The sequence below is a fragment of the Anas acuta genome, chromosome 4 (genome assembly GCF_963932015.1).
Source record: "Anas acuta chromosome 4, bAnaAcu1.1, whole genome shotgun sequence".
Classification (NCBI taxonomy): domain Eukaryota; kingdom Metazoa; phylum Chordata; class Aves; order Anseriformes; family Anatidae; genus Anas; species Anas acuta.
Genome location: NC_088982.1, coordinates 6,694,308 through 6,705,295, shown reverse-complemented (window position 1 = coordinate 6,705,295; position 10,988 = coordinate 6,694,308). Strand labels below are relative to the sequence as shown.

General features: G+C 34.6%; 1 protein-coding gene across 2 annotated transcripts; it reads left to right on the top strand.

The window, feature by feature from the left end:
• The first annotated feature begins 29 nt into the window (after window positions 1-29).
• LOC137855487 (transmembrane emp24 domain-containing protein 11-like) lies at window positions 30-10,902 on the top strand. Of its 2 annotated transcripts, XM_068679645.1 has the most exons (5): window positions 30-5,171; window positions 5,951-6,051; window positions 6,825-6,950; window positions 9,345-9,491; window positions 10,422-10,902. In XM_068679645.1, the coding sequence occupies exons 1-5, from the start codon at window positions 5,042-5,044 to the stop codon at window positions 10,569-10,571; spliced, it is 654 nt and encodes a 217-aa protein (XP_068535746.1). In that variant the 5' UTR covers window positions 30-5,041; the 3' UTR covers window positions 10,572-10,902. The 2 variants fall into 2 exon arrangements, with proteins under 2 accessions (XP_068535746.1, XP_068535747.1); XM_068679646.1 differs by lacking the exon at window positions 6,825-6,950.
• Window positions 10,903-10,988: the final 86 nt, after the last annotated feature.

The window sequence follows — 10,988 nt, the reverse complement described above, 5'->3', positions numbered from 1 at the left end:
CAGATGGCAAGTTTTAATGCTCAAATAACTGTTATAAAATGAATGTAACATGTGGCTTTTAAAGAGTTGTGGCTACTAACTGGAAAAGAATTTTGTAGTAAGACTGTTCAGTAGGCAATATTTATAATCAACTCAGAAAACTTTTACAGCACACTGCAATTCTACAAACACAAAGGAAAGATATTCAACAGGAAACGTTGGGTTGCATATGTGTAGGTTCATTTTGGAATATATCAAATATTGCAATCTTTATTATGTACTTAAAGGAACACACTGTATTCTCTGTAGAGTAGAAACACATGAAAAGTTCTCTATATTTTTACAGGAGATAAATCTTGCAAAGACCCAAAGAAACGTGAAACTTTATCAGGCTAAACTAAGTTGGTCTTGTGATACTGATGAATGCACAGTTGTTAGAGCTAAGTATAGGAATTTCTACATCTTACATTCTTCAGATTCCCCCTGTTGCATGTTTTTCAAAATTATTTCAGTATTCTTTTTATTATACTTTCTTTTCTTGATGTTCCCGTGTCCATTCTGTAATAGAAATAGTGTTATTACAATATTATTTCCATGTTTTGTGTTTAGTCAATTTCTACACCTTTTCCATTTTTTTTCTGTCTCCTTTTTATATTATTTTTTCCTCACTTAATGCTTTCTTTTCTTTTAAACTTATTACTGCATATACTTAAATGCTCTCTGAGGACAGAAACTAAATTCAAATTGATTCATCAGCTGCTCATAGGACTAAATTCAAAAAGGGTTTTGGGCAGAATTCAGATGCAACTCTAAATTATGAATTAGTGAAAACAATTCCACAAAGATTTGCTGAAGTGCAAGGTATCCTTGAAAGAACCTTCCAAGACCTTCCCTAAACAATGAAGTTTTGCTTGTTCACATTTTCAGAATAACTGAATGACTAAGCCCAACAGAAAAATAACTGCACCTGTAATTGTCTGCATGACTCAAATGTAGGATGTTAGCCCTATAGGATATGATTTGAAAGCAGAGTCCCTCATATTCCTGAAGCCAAAAGTTTCCCGAGGAGAAGATGGAGTTGAAAGGGAAGTGAATGTGTAAAAGGTCAGCACGTTTCAGTAAAGTCCAGTTAGTGATAAATAACTTTCTAATTTAGTGTTTAGATATGAATATTCATTGCAGGTTCCTTCAAACAAAAGTTTCCTATCCAGTTAGTTATGTGGATAAGCTTTTTTAATGTAAGAAGTGACTTCAGAAGTCACTGGTAAATATGTAATCCTGTCTGGATGCCCCTGTGGTACTGTAGTATTTGGAGAAGGCCAAAAGTATAGTTTCAGATATTCATTTTGCAAATACCAGGGACAGACATTTCTTGGCAAAACTGTGGGTACAGTGAGTTCTAGTGAAGCACATTCTGATGATGGAGCACATTTCTCATAATATACCTTTATTAAACTGATTAATGAGGTATGTGATCCATGTTTGGCTATGGGTAGGCCTTTATAACTTCTACTTTCAGCACAGTCTTGGATTTGTCTTGACAGTTCTGGGACAGCAAAGAAAGTTCTGTCTGACAGACAGATCTGACAGATCAGTTCTTCCTTACTCTTTCCTCACATCTATTGTTACAGATGGCTGGCAGCCAAGATACTACGGTACCAAATACATGGAATTTAGGGAAAGAAATATATAAATTAATTTCTGGGTTAAACTAATGTCATAAAACACTTTGGAAGGAAACAGAATGGATTTAGAAATACATTTTATTTTCAATGAGAATATTATGCAGGAATAATCAGTTTTCATGTCAGGATGGACATTTTTGCAGCAAAGAAAGACACAGCTAAAGGTAAGCTAAAGGTAAGTGTAGCAGCAAAACAACTGACTTAAACCATGGTCCTACAAAAATCATGAATGCCGAATTCAATTCCCTTAGTGGAATATGGTACCCCGTTACTGAGAACAACTTATCCAGGACTTTAAGGAATTTAAGAACAGTTAGCTGTGAACACATGAAAGCTCTTCCTACCAGTAAGTAGGAATGCCAGCTGAAGCTGTGTCTACATTTATACTTTTTTATGGGATGTTGCTTCTCTGCATACATCTAGAGTAGCACTTTGGAGCTGACTGACTGGGAAATATTAGGGTAGTTTTGTAGATAAGTGAGGGTACAAGAGTGATTGATGTGATCCATGGTACTGAAAAGTTCTCCTGGGTACCATGGTATAAATGTTAGGTGGACTAAAGGAGAGGGCAGATATTTAGTATAACCAGATAGTCCAGAGGGATTGGTGTGTGTGTGTGTGTGTGTGTGTATGTGTATGTGTCAAACAGACTAATTAACTGCAGTTTGAAGCCCTGTTGAAGTTTGCCATGTACTTATATCTTCCTACTGTTGAGGAGATGGAGAGGGGGAATGTATCGGGATGAGTGAGCTAACTCTGAACAAATTGCATCCACAAAGCCTGCTGAGAAATGTTGCAGGTGAATGTCAAAATGGCACAGGGTCCTCTATTAAAGATCATTCTGGAGAGAGACAGTCTTGGGTTCATTGAATACCTAGCTCCAATATCCAACTTTCAATACCCACACTGCCTAACGTAAGCATGATAACAGAAACTAATGTGTACCTAATTTCTAGAACAGGAGGGAATCTGCACACCAGCCTTTCTGATCATAGAGTTAGAACTGTGCCCAGCAGGATATAACTGGTGTGTAAGCAAAAGTTCTGAGAGTACTTGCTGGAATCAAAGACAAAACCAGTTCAGGACACTCTCAGTCCCAGGTAATTGAAATACTGTGGAAATATCAGACCTGATACAACATAATAAAGGTAATATAAACTATTCCATGATAATATGTAATACGCTCAGAAAATAAGCCTAACACCTGAATTCTGAAATCAGCTAAATCCTGCTTAACGGAATGTAATATGTAGAAGTTTGGTCCGTGATAAATTACAGGTACTCTGAATGCCTGAGACAAAATGCTCTCAGTATGTTGCATGGCATCCTGATCGCTTGGAGACTGATTTATTTTTGTTTGTTTGAAATCCAACAGCCCTACTATCTTAGTATTTGCTAGACAGAAATATAGAAGTAATGTGTCTGTCCCAGCTGTGCCTGGACATAGTGAAGAATAAAGTGACATCCCCTTCTACATCTTGCTTGTCTTCTGTCATTGGAACATGCTTTTTTGGAGACCTGAAGAAATAAATAAAAAACTGAAAGGGTGGTTCCTCAAGTAGTTCATGGTTTGCAGCCAAACATATACTTCTTGCAGATATGGAAAGGCATGAGAATTTATACAGGTGAATGTCAGTCAAGATCTCCCTGTGCTGGAAGACTAAGAGTCCAATTATGAAATGAGATTCTGAGTAATCTAAAATTAGATCTGATGGATAAATGCTAAAGTAGTAATGGAGTCCTAATATCACCCTTGAGACTCTTCAGGCTTCAATGGCCATGAGATGTGATTTGTATCCTTCCAACCTTAACCATATGGAGTGAAAGAAAAAGCATTAATGTTTAAGGAAATGAGGCTTCTCGTTTTTGACAGTCTCTTTATCAGTACAGGGACATAGTATTTTGCCAGAGGTGAACTAATACTTGTGCCAGAACTTCTGTGAAGATCCTTCATGCTATAAAATATACTGAACTGATAACCACAAAATCACACAGAATGACTGACTGGTTTAGGTCCGAAGGGACCTCTGTAGGTCACTGGTCCAACACCCCAACAGGTTGCCCAGGGCCATATCCAGGTGGCTTTTGCAGGTCTTCATGGAAGAAGACTCCACAGCCTCTCTGGACAACATGTGCCTGTGCTCTGTTACACACACAGTAAAGCAATGTTTCCTGATGTGCTGATGGAACCCTTGTGTTTCACTTTGTGCCCATTGTGCCTCTTGACTGGGCACCATGAAAACAGCCTGACTCCATCCTCTGCACCTTTCCTTCAGGTATTTATAGACTTTGATAAATTCACCCTAGTCCTTCTCTAGGGTGAGCAGTCCCAGGTCTCTCAGCCTCTCCTTGTAGAAGAGGTGCTCCAGTCCCTTCATCATCTTTGTGGCCCTTTCTTGGAGGGAAGGGACTCTCCAGGGGCTCCATGCCTTTCTGGTACTGGGAGCCCAGAACTGGACACAGTATGCCAAGTGTGGACTCACCAGTACCGAACAGAGGGGAAGGACTACCTCTCCTGAAGCAACAAGTTGCCTAATGCAGCCCCTGATACCGTTAGCCTTCTAGGACACCCAGGTCCTTTTCTGCAAGGCATCTGCTTCCCAGCTGGGTGGCCCAGCTGGTTTTGACCCTTGATCAGTGCTAGAAAAAGATGTTTTTTATTGAGGCAGCTTCATAGATAGCGGGTGCAGCGAATTGCAATAAACACAAAGCAGTGCTTCTTTTGCAAATATGAAATGACTCATTAAGAGTTACCTACCTGAAATTTTAGGTATTTAGGTTAGTGTTTCAGATTGGTTTCGCCCCCCTCCCTCTTTAATTTCTTCATATTTCTTTCAGCCTTTTTATGTAGTCCCTATGGTTTCTGTACAGGCATATGCCTATGTCCAATGAATTAGGTTGCAAATTACAAGATTTCTTTTAACTGTCACAACAGAGGAGTGAAGCTTTATCACCCATAATTACCCTGGACAAATAGGAAATATAAGATACTAAGTTCAATGTACTAAGTGGAAATTTTAGCAGGTAGGTTATGGAAAGAGATAGCCAATGTGGTTGCATACAGTGATTTAGAGCACCATTCTCAAGTACCTGAGAAGTGATTTCTAGTTTCATACTACTCTATGTATAAAATGAAATTTTAATCTAGATGCTGGGAAAGAGGAAAGATTTTGCAAGTTATCTTTTCCTTGTTATCTCATTCTACAGAACATACTGTAGTTATTTATAAATGTGTAACCACCAGCTGCCTTTTCTCACAGTTTTTTTCCTCTCTCAAAACCACACTGATAAGCAGCAAACAAGGAACAACCACAGGACTACATACATTTGTAAATAGTTATTTTCAAAAAGCAGTACTACTAGGATACATAAAAATAATGAAAAGCCAATTAATAGGATTTCTTATGAACTTTTGGATTTCATCTTCAATTGCTTTGTATTTTCATAGTGCAGAAAGAGAAGAGAAATGTATAATTGAAGATGTTCCCAGTGACACGTTGGTAACTGGTAGGTACCTGTCATTGCTATATAAAGATGCAATCTTATATATATATTTTATATGTCTCTTATGCAATCGTAAAGATAGCTTGTAATTTAACAGGAAAATCTGTGATTGATGAATATGGTAAGACCATGTTGATAAAAAAGAGGGCACACCGCAAATAAAAAAAAAAAAAAAAAGTTTCCGGAGTGCTTAACTCTCTGAACAAAGAAAAATATTGTCTTCTAATTCTACAGCAGTGGGATTGCTGTTTCAACATGTGCTTCTATATATTATGACTCATTCATACCACAATATTTTGATTAACAGTGATCTGGAAAGAAGCAATTCAAGATGTACTGAAGTTCTGTCCCACTGGGGATATCATAAATATATATAATATATAATCATCTTTTTTACTAGTAATGTGATAAATATGAAAGAATCCAAAAAATGTAATTTGAATACTTACCCTTACTTAATTTGAACACTTACTCTTAATTTGAACACTTACTCTTTTGGTGGTCTCAGCATGCCCTCTGGATGCTTATCTTGCAAGAACATTAGGAGTAATCAAAAAGTATTACTTGTTAATCAATCATTTTTGTAGTATTCTAGTGTAGTAAAAATTCATTGCATTTCACACTGTTATAAAATGCCTTCTGAGTAATTTAAATTATACATAATGAAATACATATATTGTTTTATTTTAAAACATTTATATTTTTGTGGAAAGAAAAAAATAAGGACCTTTAATATTAAACTATGTTTTATTTATCAGATTTTTATCTATGTTTTTATTCAGGGAATTACAAAGTACAGAGATGGGATATACATAAACAAGTTTTTCTTGAATCTGCTCCTGGTTTGGGGATGTTTGTGACTGTTAGAACTCCTTCTGATGAGGTAAATACTCTTTATGAATATTTCTGTACAATTTATGTATTGACTTTCAACACTGGCAGTCTAAACTCTAAATATATTGATGCTTTTGGGGAGAAAATAAAGCTGCAATCAATCTACTAATCTGCTAATTCAGTATTTTCTTGTTGAAATGTATAAGCACCTTGTGGTTGATATCAAAATAAATAGAAATGGCATGCTTGAAAATAAATAGAAATGGAATGTTTGATAATTATTTGTGTGAACAATGTTTGCATTATTACTGGAATTGGGAAACTATGCCATTAAGACTAGTAAGCCACAACTGAGAAAACATATTATATTTAAAAACAATGAAAATTCGCTAATAAAGCAAAATGGTTCAGAAAGTATTTGAGCAGCAGAAAGGAAGGCTAATGATAAAACAAAATGCAAAAGACTAGATACTGTGAGGCTGCATGCAGCCATCAGGCAGGCATAGCAACTGCAGCATGAGGTCCTGAGCTTTTTCAACAAAGACCAACTTATTCTGTGCCTAGACAAGGTCTTAGCTTTCAAACTTTTAATGCTTTAGAGGCCATTGGATTTTGTACGTTGCAGAAATTCATAGCATTTCAATGTTTACTGTGAGATAAAATTGTTTATCATTCTCTAAATCTCTTCTGAAATTCAGAAAAATTTAATGTTTTCAGGAGGTTAATTTATTACTGTTTACATCCAATTCACAGTACTGCATTTGATTATTTTATCAATATCTTTAATGTACATATCCAACATATAACACATCTAAATTGCAGGTAATATTGTCAAAACTGTATGGGCCAAAAGCAACATTTTCTTTTACATCCTATCTATCTGGGGAGCATATTATCTGTTTACAGTCTAACTCCACGAGACTTGTGGCATTTGCAGGAAGTAAACTGGTAGGTGTATTTCTTAAATATTCTTTGTTGTAATAGTATTAATTGTATAAACACTATGGAGTTTACAAAATGTATTAGAAATTTAACTTCTAGCAGAAAATGCAACATTTCCTAGTGATTAAAGATGATAAATATAAACTTATGAAGATGAAGAGATAAAAAGACTGTTCTGCTATGTAACAAGTTAAGATTCAAGAGGCAAGACTTAACTACAGATTGATTTAATGTTTGCACGGTGCTTAGAGTGTGAAATAGTTCTGATCAATAAGAACATCTGTTTGGTTCAGAAAGATAGGTATGTGAGACTGACTACCACAAATGCTGTCACAAAACAGTGACATCGTAATAGTATTGCATGGCTTCAATACCTTAGATCTAGGTCTTTCAGAAAATTTAGCATACAAATGTTTGCAAGATATTCATATTAAGAACATATTACCATTCTCAATATTGTCTACAACCAATAAAAATTTTCTTCATGCAGATTTTGAAAAGAGGGGCATCAGAGTTATCTGATCAGAGTTCTCTAGTAGTTAAATCTGATCTGATCGGAGTTATCATCATTATCGTGACTCTAATCTATTTTGGCAAGCCATTTCATAAACACTGTTGAAAAATTTATCTATATACCTATTCTCAAAAGGTAGTTTGACAGCTCTTTAGAGTTTTTTTTTTTTTTTTTTTTTTTTTTTTTTTTTTAACTGTTGGTTGCAAAAAACTGTTAGATAATATAAACATTTTGTAAATGTGTAAATGTGTTAAGCTAGACAGGACAAATTTTATCCTAGACGTTTGCTTTAGAAACATGTAGATGACACAGAACCAAGAGATGTTAACACTACTGAAGAAGAAGAGTTACACTGGAATAATTAGGTGTTATTATTAACTTTTTAATGGAAATAAGTGGAAATTTAATCATATACTTTGCAAAATCACTTAGCATCCAGTAATAATAATAATAATAATGATAATGATAATGATAATGATAATGATAATGATAATGATAATAATAATAATAATAATAATAATAATAATAATAATAATAATAATAAAGTGTGGAGCTCATCAACTAGACAGGATAAGGGAGGTAAAGTATTCATTGGTCAGAGTTAACTACAGACAATCAGTGTGATTCTGGGGATACAGGAGGAGATTTTGATCTGGTATAGATGGAGATGAACTAATATCATTTTATATGATACATGCACCGTATACAGTTCTGGCCTTCCTCTTTAAAAAGTGAACAGGTCCAGGGAAGGAGAAGATTAATAGCATAGACATTAAAAAGAGTTTGTCTTAAGAATACAAAAATAAAAAAGGAAAATATTATTCTTTATATCTATACTGCAGGATTTAAGATTAGAAAAGGAAAAACATTCTTTAGCTAACTGAAGTAGTCTTGATGTAGCCTTCTATAAGAACCAGGTGGTTATCTGAACTGTTTCAAACCAAACTTTACTAAATTCACAGGCTCCTATAATGTTGTGAGAGGGATTCCTGGATGTTCAGTTAGCTAACTCTAAGAGACCTGAAAGGAGATGTGGTTGCCATTTGTGGTTGACATCTGAATAGACCAAACTTCTGTTGTGTAGTATCAAAATCTAGGATTTCTGTAGATTATCTGCTAGACTACAATTTATTTTCTCTTAGGTACAAATTGGCTTCTGGGGCAACTTTCTCCTTTTAGTTTTTGCAAAATTTTCAGTTCATGCCTAAGTTTCATGATACAGCAGGTTGTATTCACCTCTTTTATTTCTATGGGACGTCACCTGGAGGTTTTGGGACACTTCTGCTATAGCTCTAACAGTTGCTTATAGGATATTGGGAACTATTTCATACCTGATATACTGTGTGTGGAGAAACAAAGAAGATACTTTATGGACTGTTCTGCTTTAACACCAATGATAAACTGCAAATAATGATTTGGCTGGTCTCCTTCCAGTTCTCTATCCCTAACTGTAAGTGGAATACCTAGAAGCACATCTATTAAAAGGTTCCTGCAGCTTCCTGCATTCTTCATTGAAGAATGTTATTTCTGCAATATTAGGATGGAATGTGAAATATAACAAGCACTCCTAGTAGTGCTCTTTTTTTATAACCAATTTGGGCAGAGAACAGAAAACATTTTCACGGTAGTTAAAAAAACACTAGTATAAAACAATGCCTTAAAGTTAGTGAAGTTTTTAAATTTGTATAATTAATTTTAAAATGAAATTAAGAAACACTTCAAATATTCTATCTGGTTCTAACTTTAGGAAGGATTTACAAAAGCATTTAAAGCTCTTTTTCTGTAATGAGCTTAAGGGAAATGATCTGATTTTTTTTTTTTTTTTTTTTTGTAAGGAATTTTGGAAACAGAAGACACAGTAATAAGAATATTTTTTCTGTTCTCAGCGTATCCATTTGGACATTAGAGTTGGAGAACATTTTCTGGATGAAACAGTTATTCAAGCCAAAGACAAAGTGAATGAAGTTAACTTTAGACTAGAACATCTAATGGAGCAAATTCAACACGTTTCCAAAGAACAAAACTATGAAAGAGTATGTATGTTCCCTAATAGAAAAAAAAAAGTACAGAGGCTTATTGATTTATAAAGTAATCTGAGGTTTATTATTTAATTGCAGTATTATTTTTAACTAACTAATAAAAAGCTATTCATATTTAACCAAAACAGCCCACGTTACCTTACAAAATATTTTTAAGCTGTAAAAGGAAACAACATAAAAACTAATTACCATGAACTCATGGTTATAGCAACAGGTGTTATTTTAAAGCTGGAATTTCCAAATATAGTTTTCTTGGCCAGAGCCAATAACAGCAGTGGAGCAGGTGGCAGGTACCATTGCTGGTGATGTTGCCAGTTGTTGTTTCCATGCTGGTCTGTGTGCACAAATTTTATTGGAGTGCATAAGGAAATGACTGAGTGTGTATTTATATTTCCTCATGCACTTAGAAATAAAGCCCTCCTTCAAACAAGAGTAAACCCATTGTCTTCACTTTTTTACACATACACAGGCACTCAGACTGTGTTTGAAATCTATCTGCTAGTTCCCTAGAAAATGACATTTGGCTGCCAAAAGGTTCTTGACTGCAATGTGCAAGTGACTGTAAGCCTGAAAAGTCTTAAGCATGTACTAGTGGAATATATTTAATATATATATATTTGTTGCCAATATATATATATATATATATATATATATATATATATTTGGCAACAAGGGAAACTTGCTTGCATTTCTGCTTCCGGACAGCAATTTGTCTGCTTCTCTGTTTTGGTTTGTAAATTCCTCCTTATGGAAGAACAAACTTTCATTTTTATCAATATGAGAAAAGTGCTTGCTTACTACCATGCAGAAGAGGGATGCATGTCTAGTTAACACGATAGCAGCACGAAACATGCAGATGCTGGTAAGTACTAAATATGCTTTTTCTTTATCTTTTTTTTATTATTATTTTTTTTTTTTCTTCAGGAACGTGAAGAAAAATTTCGGAATATAAGTGAACAGACCAACAGCAATATTTTGTGGTGGGCTGTGGCACAAACATTTATCCTTATCTCCATTGGAATCTGGCAAATCAAATCTCTCAAAGATTTCTTTATAGCTAAGAAGCTTGTTTAAGTCTTATGAAGTAAATGCACAGATTGGAAATTTCCTCATTATCTAATATATAAAATTCAAAGAAACCCTGTACCTATGAGAAAATATGTTGTATAAAACTCTCAAGCTTCTCTCATTTTCTACTCTATTTCTCACTCTAACTCTGGTTTCAGTCTCTGGCCTCTCCTTAAATTTTAATCCTTGAATTCCATCTTTTATTAGTTTCTTTTTCTCTGTAGATGTAAAGCTAAATCTAGAAGACTCAATGACTAAGGCAGCATTTAACTTTAACTCAGGATTGTTAAATTTAAAATAGAAATCTTTAAAATAAAATCCTAATGTTTTAAAGTTTTCTACTTGCTTTGTAATCTTTTTCTGTACTAGCTTGAACAGGTCAGTGTTTCAGCCTGAGTGGGATTCAGATAGTAAAAAAATTTC